We start from the raw sequence: 18,042 nt of genomic DNA on the forward strand, positions 1-18,042 counted from the left end.
TCATTGAAATTTGCGTCACAAAGACTTTTTTGTTTCTATCGTTGACGTTGATTGTCGAAATATATCCTAAATATGTTTAAAAAATGTAAGATTTAGGTCGACAAGGGCATAATAATTACGATTTGTTATGGTAACTGTATGGGTTTTGGCGAATAAAACCCATACAATGCAAATTCCCATAAGACCATATATGTGCTTTGTTAATGCCTAATGCCATTATGACGTTGTAAAGAGACAACTTGTGGCGTCGTAAAGGGACAAACATTGTGACGTTGTAAAGGAACAATAGTTTTCGGGAGTCGGCGCAATAAAGCCTGTTCGAGGCCACTTAACATACCCGAATATCGATTTTCGAGAAGTTGATGACACATTAAGCGATCGTCGGACGTTTAACTGCTGTATACGTAAGTTGTGATACAGGTCGAACTTTATGTGCAATATCGTACAGTTTTACAGGTCTAAAGGAACTTGGCTTTAATTAGTCAGCATTGATTTCAGTTTTAAGGTAAAGGAGTAGTTAACATAACTTATAAATGTTTAACGTTTAACCGCAAGCAGACAAAAAACAACCTTAGGAAAAGCATCTTATCAAAGCTGTTTCACCATAAAAAAGTTACCAAAGATGGTTAATGTGTAAAGTGAGCTAATTTCTGAATAGCAAGTCGCATTAGAAGAATGACAAATTCATTATTCTGTTGGAAGCGAAATCTGTTGGTTATTTTTAGGTTTGATTTCTAGGTTAATAGGATTACGGGATACAAGCGAGGCGTGGTATAGCAAGATTGGGAAAGAACTTGAAAGAATGCGACTAATCGTTTGAAGTGGCCAACACCAGTCGGCAAGCAATGGCCGGGAACCCTTCTATTTTCGACGGCAAGGGTGCTTCATTTCTATTAACAAGCAATTCAACGCAAGCCAAAAACGGGTAAATCTTCAAGATTTTCTTTTTGCCTAAGTGATTTCAATTGGCCTTGTCGTGCTACCGCTATTAGCGTTCTATTGAAAGTCATTCAGAGACGCAAACGCTGGGAATGGCGAATGCTGCAATATGTTTTAGTTCAGTTTTCAATTTAGGCTATTGGCTGCCGAAGCTTATAATGATTGAAAGATGAGATATTATATTGGTCGCGTAATCCTGCGAGCTTTGGTTCAAATCACACTTAAAAATAATTGCAATGATTTGAACTTATTTTAAATGTTTTCTGCTCTATTAAAACTCTATACCAGCATGTTCGAACCGAATGTAGATGAAATTAAAATGGAAAGTTGAATTTAAAAAACGAAGATTGCTAACAAGTGTGCGACCTTAAATAATAGGGTTCAATTTTTTCAAGATACATTGTAAATGGCCCTTGCAAGAGGTCTGCTTCTTAAAAAATGATAATCTGTCTCGATGTACCTATAGAAAAAAAAATAGCAAAAATCTACCAAGTAAAAGAAAATTAGTATTGCTAACAAGTGTGCGACCTTAAATAATAGGGTTCAATTTTTTCAAGATACATTGTAAATTGCCCTTGCAAGAGGTCTGCTTCTTAAAAAATGATAATTTGTCTCGATGTACCTATAGAAAAAAAATAGCGAAAATCTAACAAGTAAAAGAAAATTAATATTGCTAACAAGTTTAAGAAACAAATATTGTCGTTTTTTAGTGGTGAGTTGTAAAATATGTAGCCGTGTTAAAAGAGATTTAGTTGTCTTCCGTTATTAGTTTGCGAACACAATTAGCTTGCCTGCAGGTTAATTAGGCTGCGACCAATAGGGCCGCGGTACACCGTCAGTCGGCCTTAATTAGGATACAATTGAGCGAATTGATTTTCGTTATGGGGGTGCCAAGCGCCTTTATTGTGAATCTGAAAATCACAGGTGCACAAAAAAGGTAGTGGATTATTTTTATCGATGCGGTTTGTAGAAAAAAATGCGTAAATTCTGTTCATATTGTCTATTGGTCGACAAAAACAACAATCTCAATGTGTTTCTCCTAAAGAAGACCAATATGTTGATTTTTTTTGCATTCAAATTGGGATTTGATAGTCACTAACAAACAGCTGGGGTTGAAGTCATGAAAAATACCCGAAAATTGAACCAACTGTCGAAAAACTGACTGTTTTAAAAGTGATTTATGCAAGCCTAAATAAAATGCGGCTTGCGTGTTTGTTGTTTCTGCCATAAAATGATTTTCCGTTATAGTTTTAGAAAAACGTGAGTTCCGTTAGAGTTGAAACACAGTCGCTTACGTTAAAAATTTACAGTCATTTGAAGTCTTGAATTGAGTTAACACGTGTCGTATCGTTTTTCACAAAATAAACGAGGGTGGAAAAATAGAGTGGACAAAGAAGGGTGGAAAATACATTGGGAAAATTGAAAAAATGGCGAAGGATAAGTGGTAAATTTAGTAGAAAAAACTAAGGGAGATAAAAAATGGGGGTGGAAAAGTCAAGTTCATTAACTAAGATTTCTTATTTAAACCTGTAAGCCTCTAGTGTTCCTCCACTTGTGATAAAACAAACATGTACAAGGGTTTGCTCGATCAGCCCACCTTTGTGTACACCGAGTGCAGCGACGTCACTGAAGTGTTTGTGACGGAACAAAGCAAACCCGCTGACGTCAGCGGGGGCGTTACGTCAGAGCAGCAAGCGCCGAAAATTCGCTTTCGCATTTTGGACCAAACGTCTAGCGGGAAGTCTCGCAAGACCGCGTCGCCGCCGCGCGAAAACAATGGCGACCACTGTGACGTAGCACCTGCCGATGACGTCACAGTTAGGCCTCAGATTCGCCTATCGGTGATATCCAAGCATAAGGACGAAACCCCGTCGCTAGAAAAACAACAGCAACAACCCGCCGACCGCCTCGACACGATCCCAGAGGACTCGCCTGACGTCATAAAGAAACCGCTTATGACGTCACAGCCGCGTCGCGCGTCGTCCGACGCCGAGTTCCTGGAGTTTGCGCGGGATTTTGCGCGCCAGGTGCGGCGCCGGCCAACCGAGACCCTCCTGAACCCAAACCAGTATGACGTGTACCTCCAGAAGGTTGCGTCGCGCGACCGGTTGCACGGCAACGGCGTGACGCAGGCGGTGACGTCACGAGTGTCGTGTTCTAATGTTCGCAGCTCGTCGCTGGAGGAGAAGGTGACCGGTGATGGGGGAGGTGACGTAGATGGTCACGTGGTCGGAGATCTGGTGTGCTTCGCCGCAAACACGCTCAGGTAACCATGACGACCGGTGGTTTAATAAAAATGACAAAGTAAAAAAAATAAATATGAATTTCAGTAGAAAAAGTAAACGGTGACCCAAGTGGTTCATAACGTTTTAAAGGCGAAATTTCATTGAATATGTTTAGATATTAATTTAATGAATAAATAATATCATAGGATGACCTACTAGTGGTATTCAAACGAACATTGAACATGTACACGATTGGAGGGCTGTATACAAACAACACTTGCAATTCAATGTGAAAATAGCATTGCATATCAACCTCACAATTACCCCCTTAAAAGTATTAAATTGTAATAACCCAAAGGGTAAAAATCACTCTTGCAGTATACTATCTTGGAGACAGGATTTCTTTACTTCTGCTCACCGAATCTAATTTGTTTCTACGATGCTCCTAATATATCAATCTAATTTGTTTAAGGGATCTGTTTATACATATCTGTTATACTGAAATGGCAACAAGTAGTCCCAATGTACAGAGTTTAGCACTGTTTATGGATTTGGTTGGATGTGGTTTACGGTAATGGCAATACATACTGCCATACCAAGTTTACCAAAAATATTCGTAAACAGTTGTCCTCGGGTACCAGCAGCAGAAGCACTAGAGACGAAACATTTTTGCACAAAAAATGTTGACATTTTTCTGTGAAAGATACCAAACCGTTTGTTTTTGGCTCAAATTTTCATTTGGAGTTTGTTGTGGTACATATTTTGAGTCAGAGAACGAATAACCCAGGGTTTTTAAACTGCCATCCGTAGAACCTTCAGGGTACGCGTTTTGGGTGATCCAAAGGATTTATTGATCTAACCGTTACTTAGAATATGTAAAGTTTAATGCCGACCCTGGCACAAGCAAACCAAAAAGAACTTGGGGGTTAACTCGTAAATTAATACCGGATTTTAATGCACTTATAAAAATAATGTCAAGATACCATCTTTGTCTGATTCAAAAACTGAAAACAAGTGGCACTATACACTCATGACAAAATGTATTTTACTGTTAACTAGCTTTATCTCAAAAGGTAAAGAAACAATGCAGTTTAGCCTCGTAAGTGCGATAACTTCATTACGTCACAGGTACTTCGACAACCCCGATCTGAGTGACGTCATCATCGTGATCGGAGAGCACCGCTTTTACAGCCACAAGATGGCGTTGGCTGCGCAGAGTGACGTGTTTCGTGACATGCTGATCGTGAGTGACAGGTGCACGGGATGTCCGGACTTTCAGAAGGTTGGTGACTGTAATGTCATTGTGTGTTCCCGTGCCCCCCTCTATGGAAGACTTATTCCGATTTATGCGTTATTACCACTATTAGCTATTAGTTCTATTTAGGCCTTGCTCCGAACTGCCTTTTTATTCCGACGTTTGACTCATGAAAGTTTGAGTATCACTGGTTACGTTTATGGAGACTGAATTTACGAAATCCCTTATAGCCGAAATGTCAAAAAAATCAATTCACATGATTGTGTTTATTTTAAAGATTGTGTTGTACTACTTTTATTGTGTGTCGATGATGGCATTTTTCCACTTTTATTATAGCTTGCTTTACAGTAAAATAAGTTACATCTTAATTTGACGTTAAAAAGAATAACCTTAAGAGCACAACATAGTTTGTTTATTTTGTTATAGTTCTAGGTCGCAGAGGTGTTACTCCTAATATAAAAGCTACGTTATGAAGATGTTATTTATTCGCACAAAGCGAAAAACGCCTTTTTTCATTTCGAAGGTGCGCGATAAGACGCACAATAAATTTACAAAAGAGGCTAAGACATACTAGAAAGAAAATACAAAAAAATCTGCATTTACTTAGTTAATCATCTTTTAATGGAGAGACATGGCCATGTGCCCTACCCCCGATGGATTCGCGAGTAACGCAACAAACATATTGTCTTATGGCATAGAGTGGCGTTTTATTAAAAACAAATTGGGGCTTTAATAAAAAATCGCTGTTTTTAATGCTCATGGCGATATTTTCTCTGAGACACAACACAAAAAATCTTGTTTTATTTCTTTTGAACTTGAAACATCGACAATATACAAAGCCCTTTCTGCACAACGTAAGCAATTGTCCTTCGAGTAAATAGGCAAAAGACATTTCTGTATCTGTTAACACATCGAGAACTTGTAATAGAAAGACAATTCTAATGTTTCGCTGTAAGAAAAATATTATCAAAATTCACCAGATTCAAAGTTTTGCAAACACTTTTGAAGTGTAAAGAAAGAAATACTATTTGCCTGGTTAGCGGTAAATATCCATTTAAGCACAAAACAACGCTTTGAACTTTTAAATTAAATAAACACAGAAAATAAAAACATGGATTGGTGTAGAAACAAGAAATTCTAAAATATAGCAGAAAACATAATAGGGCATATTTTATTAGGTAGGCTGTAAGTATTTTAGTTTAACAAAGCCGCAAAGCTGGATTGTGCTTTTGACTTCGGCGCTTTAGTAACAAATATAAACGGATAAAATAATCGACAACTGTTTCAACTGTAGAAACCACAAAAAAGGGACACATACGTTAAACCCATATCATAAATGGATTTTTTTTAAAACTTTACATTATATCAACAATCTATACGATAACTACGCGCTACATTATCCTCTCAAGTTAGGGGGTGTGGCATTGCACGAAAAATCAATCAAAATATTTATTTTTTTAACCGCTTGTTTTCGGGCTCGTTCCTGTGACGCAATTCGTCGGGCGCCGTTCTTTTCCTTGATTGGTCACAAGAGGGGGTGTGGCTTCGAGCGCTTCTCCGATAGTCTTTGTCGCTAAAATTATTTGCAGGCTTCTCGTTAAAGGGGCTGCCCCGAGATCGAGAACGAGTGCTGCAATGATGCATTTCTCCTTGGCGTTTTTCCGGTTTTTCGTTTACGGGATTGCTCCTTGAGTTTGGACGAATTCTTTTCTGGTAACGTTTGTCGTCCAAACTTAAAGGTGCTTTATTTGAGGTGCTTTCCCTCGAGCAATAACGAATTCTTTTGTTATAGTGCTTTTCGTCGCATGTCACTCGAGGATCATTTAAGGGGGCGCCGTTTGAGTTAGAATGGATTCTTTTTTGATGATGTTTCTCGTTGCATGTTGAAAATGACTCGTTTGATTTGGCATCCCCCGATTGAAAACAGATTTTTCTTTGTCCGATTTCGTCGTTCAGATTTACAGTTATTATGGAAGGTTCCTTGGATTGAGAACGGATTCTCCTTCGGTGATGCTCGTCCTTCAAACTAACCGTTTTTCCATTCAAGGGGTTGTCCCTCGGACGAGATTTCATTCTACCCTCTCTTCCTTTCTGATCAAAACTTGATGAATGCTCATTGGAAAGGGTGTCCCTCAAGCTAGAACGAGTTCTTCTAGGAGATTGCTCGACTTCGAAATTTTCATGTCTCCTGTTTAAAGAGGCATTTGTTATAGTAGAAGAAATCCGACCGCTGCGTTTTGTTTGCGTAGGTTGCTCGTCTTCAAAATCAGCTTTTTTGTTCAAGGGAACATTTTGCGAGCCAGAGCGTATCCTGGTACAACGATCGGGCTTAGTTGACTCTTCAAGACTCCTGTACTTCTCTTCTACGTTTTCCCGTGCGCCGCGAAAGGCCCAGACGCCGTCGGCGCGCACCAGCTTCAGGACGTTCTGGTCGAACTCGATGACGTCACGTGCCGAGAAAGCCTCAAAGTCCTCCACCAGTTGGCGCACGTGCCACAGGCCTCGGTTCATCAGTTCCCTGAGGCACTGACGACTTACTTCGCTTACGTCTACGAAGAGGTGCAGTACTTGCAGGTAGGTGTAGATGTAATACAGAGCTGTACAATAGGAGGAAAGTTCGTCTTGTTCGCAGCCGACGAAATGGTCAAGGGCCAGTTCCGAGATGTTTCTGTCTACCGTTGCAAGAGCGCGCTCCAGCTGTACGTGGCTTGGTTGAAGATGGAACCAATTTGTCGAAAGCTCCTGAGTTTGGTGTTCTTGTACGGGGAAGCTTTCGGTCATCGTGTTTAGTTCCTCATTTTCCGCTTCTTTGTGATTAGGCAAGTCAAACTTAGTCTGACATTTTTCTGAGCTTGCGGTTGTTATAGTGTTACTTAGTGAGGTTTTTGTTTCTTCTGGAAGAGTAGTTGTCTCGGGTGGATGTAGGAGGCCGGGTCTACTGGTGGATCTTTCAAGAAACGGTTTTGAAACTCCAAGAGAAGTTGCTGGTTGTTCTGGGGGAGTTTTTGTTTCTCCTGGAGGAGGCTTTAATCCTCTGTGGGAGGTATTTAGTCCGGCTAGAGCAATTTTTGTGCTCACTTGGGAAGTTTTCGACCCTCCTAAAGAAATATTTGAACTTACTTGAGAAGCTTTAGATTTTCCTTCAAGTGCTTTAGATTCTCCCCTAGCTTTTAATCCCCTAGAAAGCTTTTCCGCAGCGATTTTGTGTTCTGAAAGTCCATTGCTGTCTTGACTAATGCTTGCTACTTTTTGAACAGCATTTTCGCTCTTTAGAGATGGGAGCTCTGCGGACTGAGTACGATGGAGTTTGCGGAAGCGTATGCGGTCAGTTTGTATCGCCACGCTGCTGCAAGGCTGCTTCAGTCGCCAGCAGGTCTTACCATCCGCTTCCTGACTGGAAACCACCTTAACGGCAACGGTGCGTTTCACAGTGGTCATTTTGGTTGTGTGTCTGACTGGAGGATCGGTCATGGTCATCTTGGTGGCATGTCTGACTGCAGGATCGGTCATGGTGGCCACCGAGGAAAGACAAGTATCAATAATCTTGTCAGAGTCGGTTGAACACACGTTCTCTTTCCAATTCTCGGCTTCGCAGTTTGTTTGGGTTTCGGCTTCGGTTAGAGTTCTTGAGCAGCGTTCACAGCTTCGCTCAGATACGCTGAACAGCGACATTGCGCGCAGAAACCAATCGGCAGAGCACTCAAAGGTCTCAAAGATCTTCTTCTCGCCCCCCGAGCTTGGCCTTATCAGGATGTAGCGGTTGGCGAAGAGCTCCAGCAGCCCGCTCTCCAGCGTTTCGCTTTCCTGAGATTTCATCTTGGTGTGATTTTCATGTTTTATCAAGGAGCTATGTACAAGTAACCTGGAGCTACATAAAGGCATGTTAGACCAACCTTATAAGTTTGGCAAAATACAGACTTGACAGCTATTAAATATACTGCTACATCTTTCAACCACCATAAAGTGTACATTGACCTATAGGCTTTACAAAGTGTAATAATAACATTTATGAGCGCGATGCCGTTTATCTAGTTTAAGTTAGTAAAATTGTGATTTGAATTAGGTCTTTAACTCTGGGTGATTAAAAATGCATTTTTTTAAGTTTGAAAAAGGTATTAGAGTTGGCCAAGTTGCACACAGCGCATTTAGGCTAAAATATTCTCCAAATTATGTAAATATATAAATAGCTATAAACGATTTAGAAAATATACATTTACGTAATATTGGGTCCATAGCCTCGTGCCCTACGGACCCCCCTGTTTAACGAGTAGTAAAACTAATAGTTGGTGTTTAGTAAAGTGATTATTGGGTCTTACATCTGGCCACAAAATCTGAGCTATTTCAAATAGGTCCTTAGCTTACAATACAACATAGTTCAAGATAAGTAAAAAAGTGTTTTGTTACAGCTTGACACTTTCTACTATACTGATCGAATCTGTAAACTCTTCGTATACCGTTTGGCAGTTGTATAGCCTAGCTTTTATCCGATATTCACTTGGGTTTACAGCACAACTAATTGAAAGCACTATGTATAACTAATTGAAAAGCTAAACAACATGGTGTTAATTGTTCAAATTGGCTGTTTTGAGTAGGCCAATTGAATGCTTAGAAATCTGTCTGGGCCTAGATTACGCGCTACATTGTGTGTTATTGTTTGCCGTTAAAAATGAATATAGCAATTGTCAATGCCCTTGCGCGGATGCACTGTTGAGTTAGTTGAATTTATTTGAACAATCCCAAATAAGCCTATCATGGTTTTCACGCAGGTTTGATAATGTGCGTATTACGATAGTGTACCCAAGGCGTAACGTCTCGTTCTAAGTTGAACATATTGTCAATTTAAAGTTTTAAACCACATAAACGCAATAGTTTTAAAGGCGTTGCTGCCATCTCGTTGAATATATTTAAACGTCTTAGTGCAACATTTGTTCGACCGGGAATTTGATGCTTCCTGAAATTACTTCTATCATGACGTCACGTTATGACGTAACTTTGTCTCTCTAAAGGTTTTATTAAGTAGATCCGTCCATTTTACGGGACATACTAACTATACCTTGATGTGTACAACTTACATTTGGCCTTTAAAGCCGCGACTGAAACCGCCAACCTTACGAGTTTGCACCGGTGCTCCAACTGGCGAATTTAAGGCCTTGCTACTACGATCGACGAAAATTATAGGAATCGACGTTGATTAGATATAGTTGTACAATTAAAAAATAAATTTGCGAACACTATGTACGGATCTGTAATGTACCTTGACTATAAACAAGCCAAAGAGGTCGAGTAGATCGACATCATCTTGATAAAGACGTTTTGATACCTGCTTCTATTATCATAAGTTCATATGCAATATATTTTTAAGAAAATAAATTGTATGGAGCTTTCGGCATAATTAGTTTCTAAACAATATTTTGTTGACTATCCTTTAACTTATTCAACTGCGGAAACGCGACATAGTCCATGGGCTGACGCTGCCTCCGTCTGTTGGGCGCATTTCAACAACAGTGCTTGGATAATTTCGGAAACACCGCGTAACGTCAGGTTTTCCTGGTAATGTTAATAACTTGAAGCCGGCATACCCTCACTTGCGGCCGGTTCAATAGCCATGGGGCAAAACATTAAGCGGAATGGCTACCACAGGAAAACAAGTGCCCGCAAAATTACCAAATTTTTAGCAACCAACCAAAGGAATGAAACTAAAAGACGGAATAGCTGTATGAGAGTATGGGTTTTAATATGAGTATTATTATTAAAGACGGCGTAGCTTGTTGTATTACAATAATGGATGTATAGGTACATTTCTATTCCGAGAAAGCGCATATTACACTTAAAAGTAATTCTGCAGATATTAAGTTTGTGACTTTCCTCCAAGTTATGCCATTTGCTAACTTTCCATCACATCAGTTAGCTATAGCTAATGTCACCTAACTTTAAATCTCGTAAGGGTTAGAGCAGGGGTTATCAAAAAAGGGCATGCCCTCACCGATGGGGCTTGGCAAAATTTGAGAGAGCAAACACATCTTTAATGGGTGTGGTTGTTTGGGTGGGTAATAGCGATTGTTTAACACCTAAACTGCGGCCTGGATGAGAAAAAGTTTGAGAATCATGGGTGTAGAGTTTGTAAACGTTTTGACATGACACGAATAAAGGAAATTTGGCATTAAAATGGCTGGACAGCACACGCAAATACCACAGTACGGTATGCCAGGGTTTTAATTTTACACATTGTGCCAGCGTTTTGTTTTAAATTTTTATGCCTGAGCGATATAATTTCAGTAAAAGCAATTCAACCTACACCAAAGCACGTTCAAATGCCCCCACAACCCAACCTGGTTTCAAATCGTACAAGAGTGACGTTGCAACGTTCAACACAAACTCTCACATTTCGGTTGTTCAAAAACGTGACGCGAAAAAAAAACAGTATTTACATGACTTTTTTGTAAACCGTAATTTTGAAAACTATTTACTTCACGATGAAATAAATTTGATTTACATATTTTTTTCCTTTTTTATAACATATTTTGAAGGCTGTAAAAATCACACTTCCAGTAAGCTTAATAACGGTATGTAAGGTTTTAAATAATGCGCGGCTAATGCCTGGTGTTGGGCTGGTAAAAACTGCCTACTTATTTCTCGTAAAAGTGTAAATAAAATAAAGTAGAAAAAACATTAACAAATTGAATTAAAACACATGATTAAGTTACCAACTTTAAAGCCCCGTTGGACATATTTTGGCACATTTAACACTTGAAACCAAAGAGTTCCGTAATTTTGTAAAAAGGCACAAAATTCACCAGTTAAACCATTAAATTTCATTACCGTACAAAGCATATTACTTATGCTGTCGGTTAAATTTTATTTGTAGTCGTCTTATACAATTACAGTCAAGCTATATTGTGTGGGCCTTTGTTTTATGCAGCTAAACTTGTATTACGATAACAAAGCACTTATCAGTTCAAATCAGCGTTATCGTAAAACACGTACTAACCCTTGCCTTTCATGAAATTTTCTGCAATCAAATGTCTTTGCCGTTCTACGAAAGTGCAATTCGACTCCGACTTAAAAAAGACCAAGCATATGTTTTCTAGTACAGCGGTTTCAACCGAAAAATATAGTTACTTGAAATCAACCACTTTAAAAAAAAAAAAAAAGCCATAACATCCGTTGTTTAGCAGTTAAACTGTTTATTGTAATCCTGCACTTGTTATATACGTCGTTTTAAGTCCCAGTCAAGGTATTTGTCTGAAAGACTTAAGTTAGGTTAAGTCATGTTACAAAGAAGGACTTCAAATACTGCCTACCATACTGAACTTCAAAGCTCTACCAATTATACATTAATTGGTATCTGTATTCTTATCGTTTGAAAACCGATTCAAAAATGTAATTAATTACCACTGTTTACTAATAAAAAGACAGATAATTTGCATTGTTTTTTCCCCTGCCACACACTAAGACTTGGTTAGGCTACATCGCAAATATGCTCCCTCCTATATTAAACCACAGCTGTTTAGTCCAGTTTTGAAAGACTTGTACAACACGCCGATATCACAGCCGCCATGCAAAAGGAAGTGTCTAATTTAGTGTAAAGGATAACGTGTTTCCGTTCCGAGGCCATCGTAACTTGCTCCCACCGAAATTCTCACGGTCAGTTATTGTCCGTCTGAAGCTTTTTGTTAAGCTTTAAATTGTTATTTAAATACAGGGGTTATTTTAAATACAGTTTTAATTATTTAAATACAGTGAGTAACAAATTTTAAACGTTCCTCGCGCTTACCGGATTGTGATGTTTGTCGAAAGTTGAAAAAGCGAACTATTGTTTTTTGCTTTTCCTCTGGTGCGGTTCGCATACATATCTTTAAGGAGGACCATAATTCATTGCAAAAGAAAAATGTCGCTGCATAGCACCTGTAAACTCTCCCTGCGTCGAGATTAAAACTTACAATCTTAGCAGTTTTAAATCAATCGTTCTACCTACAGACAGTGGCAGTTGTATCACAAATAGAGAACAAGCCAAAAAAAAACAAGACGTCGCTATTACCGGTTATTTGCAATCTTAAAATGTCGACAGAAACTGCAGGTACCTTGTGATTCTATAAAATAGGGGGCAATTATTATATTATTTCAATTTAAGTCGAAATTAAAAGAAAGAAAAAAATGCGATTACAGGCTATTTGTTTTAAAACGAAAATTTTAATTTAGACATAGAGGGGAACGTCAAGCATTGAGCACAGATCAAAAAATGACATTGCTTGATATACCCCAAAATTGAGTTTAAAATACGTAAATATTTCGCGACGGTATAAATCGGGAGAAAACACACAACATGGCATTAAATAAACTGGGTTAACAAACCTTGAATCGTTATGTTTCAGAGTTTAAAAAAACGTCAGTATTTCGGTTATATTTTACAGACGGAATTCAGTTGTCCGAAGCGCAGAAAATATAAATATTTGGCTAAGTTTGTTATATTTTTTTGGGAGAAGGCTACGGTGCAGAGAAAGCTTTTTGTGTGTAACGATACCAAAAAATCGCTTGGAACTTACGAGAAAGACAGAAGAGATTGGTGCGAGGCGTGAAAACAATTTGCAGTTAAAACAGGCTAAACTACAGTTGGGTGCGGGTTCATGACTAGATCCGTCCCTGGAAAGAGTGTTTACGATACAACCAGTTTACGATACAACCAGATGTAGAAGCTCGCCCTTGTTTTTGCTTAGCCTATGATTTAGAAAAATGAGCCGCGTGCCGTATTAAACTGCTTTGCGGGCCGTATGTTACCCAGGTCTGTTCTAGAAGCTAAATTGTAAAACAGATATTCGAATTAACAACACCACCTTAAAAATATAACTTTTAGGTTTTCTTCTGAAATTCAAAGTTTTAATCTTGCCTAAAGCTCTAAAATCGCAAAGTAACATCAATTGAGAAAATTCTGTTTATAAAGGTGGTAATAGGCATCGCGAAGTTATTTTTTTGCAGAAGCTGAAGTTAAATACATTTAATAAACGTGATTTCACAGAACTCCAGCAATAAAACTATAATTTGAGTAAAACCAAACTCCCCTTTTTTATTTTGCGCTTCCAGGAGCTGGAGTTGGAAGAGTCGAAGGAGTGCGAGCAGGTTTTCTCCTCCTTCCTTCGCTTCTTCTACTGCGGCAGGATTAGCTTCACATCAGAGACTGCTCTTCCTCTTCTTGTCCTCTCGGCAAAGTACAGAGTCGAGTCGCTCCGGGATGCCTGCGACTCCTTCATCACCGGGATGATAGAAGACGGAGATCTCAAGAGCTCGGTCAAGTGGCTCCGATACGCGGCCAGATATCAGCTACACGTGAGTGAAAGCATTTTTTGCTGGGATTATGCGAAGAGGTTCTTTGATGAACTATATCAAGGTCCTTATTAAGCAGGGCTTTCGAAGTCGAAAGTCGGATTCGGGACTAAACAGGGTCGGTTTGTTTTACTGCAGTCGGACTCGGGACTCGAGAAAGACTAAGGGAAAACTACCCGAGTCCCGAGTCCGGCGTGCGCATGCGTTGTACCAATATTTTAATTTTTTAGATGCGCGGCTTGAGGTCAGCTGCACGTGAGTGAAAAAAAAAGTAATTTGGGTTAGAATAGGTTTTTTCATAAATAGTAAAACACCCTTTATAAAACTGTTTAAATGTTTTCGATAAATAGTTTAAAGATCTACTATGTAATTTAATTCAATATTCTTTTGTCTTTTGTATAGTTTTTCAAAAGTTTTGTTTAAGGTGAGGTATTTTTGCAAACCTTAAAAAGGGGGTTGGGGCCTGGTTGACCACTTAGAAGGTTTTACAAAAAACACTAACCTGGTACAAACGCACTCCAAGCAGCTGGTGATAAGTTTAAATGTAAGCAAACTAAAAATAAATAAAGGGACAAATCTACAAACGCCATACATAGAACATAAACTCAAGCTTATTTTCCAGGACCTTACGACAAAGTGCGTGGACGGTGCAGTGGCTGACAACATTGAGGAGCTGGTAGATTCCCCAGACTGGCTCTCGCTCCCCGTGGAGTGCATCGAGGCGATCCTGAGCAGCTCCAACCTCCTCGTTCCCGACGAATTCTTCCTCTTCGAGTCCCTCCAGCGCTGGATGATGAGCCGAAAAAAGTCCGGAGCCGAGGAACAGGTCGCTGATGAACTGAGGAGGGTAGGTTCCGTCGCATTACGTTAAATTAACGTACGTTTGTGTGTGTGTGTGTGTGTGTGTGTGTGTGTGTGTGTGTGTTTGGTTGTGTTTGTTTGTGTGTGTGTGTATGTGTATGTGTTTGTGTGTGTATGTGCGTGTATGTATGTGTGTGTCGTCCGCAATATGAGATACGATGTTGGTCGATCGCAAGTTAGTTTGTATGACAAGGTATTTACAAATATATGCTTAGGCCTAAGTGGGATATTTACGATATTTGCTATGTAACAACAATTTTTTTCTCCTTTAGAGCCTCCAGCACATTCGTTTCTCGCAAATGCAGGGAACGCAGCTTCTGGCCGTCGAAGAATCGCCTGTGGGACTCCACTACAGATCGATCGTGAGGACTTACTTGGGGGACGCTTACAGGTATTGAGACGTAATTATCAGATCATTTATATCGAACATTTTGCCGTCATTGGTGCTGTACTAACTAGAAATACTGATATCATTAGATCCGCATAAATGTTGTTCCTTGAAATGATTTTGATCGGTTACAAACCTTTCGTAGTAATGGTAATGTAGTATTGGGTAAATTTGTGGCAATAGAAAAACGACGTTTGGTTTTTGTTTGTTGTTGAACAGATTTAACGTGTTTTAAGTTATGACCACAAGAATCATATTATACTATGTTTATATTTTAGTAGCATCACCGATTTGCTTTATTCAACTACCGGCACTCTGTTGGCTGAACAAAAGTTACGTATTGGTGTATATGTTGTGCAATTACACGGTAAACAGAGTTCAGAGGTGCAACCTACTAGCTTGTCGTATGCTATTCACCTTAATAAAGCAGTTTTTATAACACCAATGTTTAGGATAAATATAATATCAGGTGACATTACATTTCTTAGTAATTCGACCACATGTCAGTGTAAAACTGAAGGGTTAGTGTATGTAATTAAAACGCAAAATAAAAGCACCCGAGTTTTTCAAGATATACAGCCCTAATAAAGGTATATTTCAAATTCTAACCTTCGTGGGGTCAATATAACATAGGTTTACGCTTTTCTGCATGGGTAATTTTGCGTCACTAGATGCCATATATTAGCTTGTATAACGTATCCTGGTAATTTTCTTTCTTGACAGATACCAGATATTAGCCAAAGAGAGTCCGGAGTTTCAGGAACCCCAGTACTTGCCACGTGATTATACGGACAAGCAGTGGTGTGTGCAACTCTTTTATCATCCGACCAGGAACAAACGAAACGCCACTTCTGTCTTCTACGGAAATGGGCGCTGGGAGATTCAGCCGAGGCGCTACTACGATACGCTGAACGTTGTCATTATATTGAAGGTAAAATGAAGTAAGAGTTAAACAGCGCGAAATCAAGCATTTAAAAAACTTAAGCCACAATTAAGTCATTTTCAACTAATAGAAAGTCAAGTATTTACTTAACCATGCTACGCCCCAAACCAAGTCATTGTCATCGCAAGACAAGTCCAAGTCATTGAATTCTAAATGTAATGTTAAATATTTTAAATTGGCAAACTCGCCGGATTCAGAGCAATATTTCGTTATCCATGTCAAAAACCAAACTTAACGAGCAACTGTTTTAGGTGCTGTAAGTAAAATTCAAGTAATTTTGCCTAAAGTTAGTACAAATTCATGTCTAAAGTGCCAGTAAAAATCATAGTATTTCCAACACTTATGCAACGTGTGCAGAACAAGTGCTATTAAAAGAAAATGACTGAATGCCTCTATTGTAAATATACGTGTGGCTATTTGACGGTGTCTTAATTCTAACCGCTTAAGGAATGATAAAACTCTCCAAACTTCACTTTATTTGATACTGCTTTTAGAAAGCCCAAGTCTGGAACTAGCAAGACATAACACATAGAAATGCATAACTAGCTGTTACATCGGTTCTTTTTTTGACAGAAACCATTGGAATGCGACGTCAAAGTCTACATTTCCATTTTAATATACAAGAGGAATGGAACGATTCAGATGCGGCTTCGCAGAAAGGCATGTGTTCTGCGCGCCCTTGATCAAAGTGTGAGGTCGAACTCATTGGGAATCGGAGGCAGCAACTCTAACACTACTTCGCCAAATAACACGCCAAGGTAGAAGAGAACAGAAACAGAACTAATTTACACCCCAAAAAACATCCTAATATGCCCAACAGGGGTTTCGCAAAGTAATCTACGTATTTTATTCTGTCACATATACCAGTAACAAAAAACAGATCCTTACTATAACTATGCTAGGGGTTCTTATATTGGGGGGCACGCGGACTATTTCTAAAGGCTATATGAAGGCCTAATGAAAACTTGAGTAGCCTATATTACTTAAAAAATAGAACACTTTTTTTCATAAAAAGAGTTAAAAAAGGGCTTTGGTGCCTTCTTCTTAACTGTATTTAGACTTGATTTCAGTATCATATTTGTCAGACTGAAAACATCCGGCTTTAAATCTTTTTCTTCCATGTCGTCATTTTTAAAAAATAATGCTGACCCATGGTCCACGCAAACCAATTTTTTTATAGGTCCGCTTTAAATAAGTTTAAGAACCCTGATCTAGGTACATACTGGTTTCTTCCTAAAACTATTACAGTTTTTTTTAAAATATTTCAAAAAAGAAGTTTCAGGGTTTAGGTCGTTACCTTTAGGTTATAAAGTGGAGTATATGTAAGGTACAGTATCTTCAAAATTCGTATAATCACATTTCTTATCAGATCGAATTCAGGTGCGTCTAACTCCGGTTCCACTAGTGGCAGCAAAGAGAACAGTCACGTGAGTCCCCACTCAACAACCTTGCATCCCCACCGTTCGCCCCACGGCCCCGCAAGCAAACTTCATGGTCCCCACAACGGACAGGAATACTACGCCATTGACAATATTATTAGCGATAGCGACTTTCAAATGGCTATGAGCCAATCCGGACCAGCTGGGTTGAAGCTCGGCGTCATTATCCGCACCTGGGGAGTTAGTGTTGCTTGAAATGCTCTTGTGTAGTTGAATTGTGTATACTCGGTGATGCAAATAAAGCTTTAGTGCCTTCGTTGCTGTTTGCGTACTGCCGTACACTGTTGAAATTTGGCAGAAAGTTTTATATGGTTAGAGTTATTGAGATAGAAAAATAAAAAAATCTAAAAAATATAAATAAAATATGCAACAGCAATAATAAAAAAAAATGCAACAGCAATATCCCTAAAAACATGCAACAGCAATATTTGAGTTTTGATTCCTTTAAGTTAAAGCTAACAAAAAGTTTAATCAAGAGAATTAGGTCGCCCAAGTTTTTCTGTTCAACTTACACTTGTTAGTTGGGTCGCAACGATTCATCGAGAAACACTATTCTATTGACAAATAAAATTAGAAGTAATAAAAAGGGAATTTCCCTAGGGTAATTTTTGTAATGCAAAAATTGTGGTTGCTTATTTGCATAAATTGCATTGCAGCAGTAACCATTTACGTTT

General features: G+C 39.0%; 1 protein-coding gene across 1 annotated transcript; it reads left to right on the forward strand.

Annotated features, from left to right (window-relative positions):
* The first annotated feature begins 2,507 nt into the window (after window positions 1–2,507).
* LOC146162587 (uncharacterized) lies at window positions 2,508–17,563 on the forward strand. Its single transcript, XM_083385239.1, has 8 exons — window positions 2,508–3,205; window positions 4,293–4,446; window positions 13,498–13,740; window positions 14,360–14,584; window positions 14,871–14,989; window positions 15,710–15,917; window positions 16,503–16,687; window positions 17,299–17,563. Exons 1-8 carry the CDS (start codon window positions 2,508–2,510, stop codon window positions 17,561–17,563), a joined length of 2,097 nt encoding a protein of 698 aa, XP_083241365.1.
* The last annotated feature ends 479 nt before the right edge of the window (window positions 17,564–18,042 follow it).

This window comes from Ascidiella aspersa, chromosome 3 (assembly GCF_963924565.1).
Source record: "Ascidiella aspersa chromosome 3, kaAscAspe10.2, whole genome shotgun sequence".
Classification (NCBI taxonomy): Eukaryota; Metazoa; Chordata; class Ascidiacea; order Phlebobranchia; family Ascidiidae; genus Ascidiella; species Ascidiella aspersa.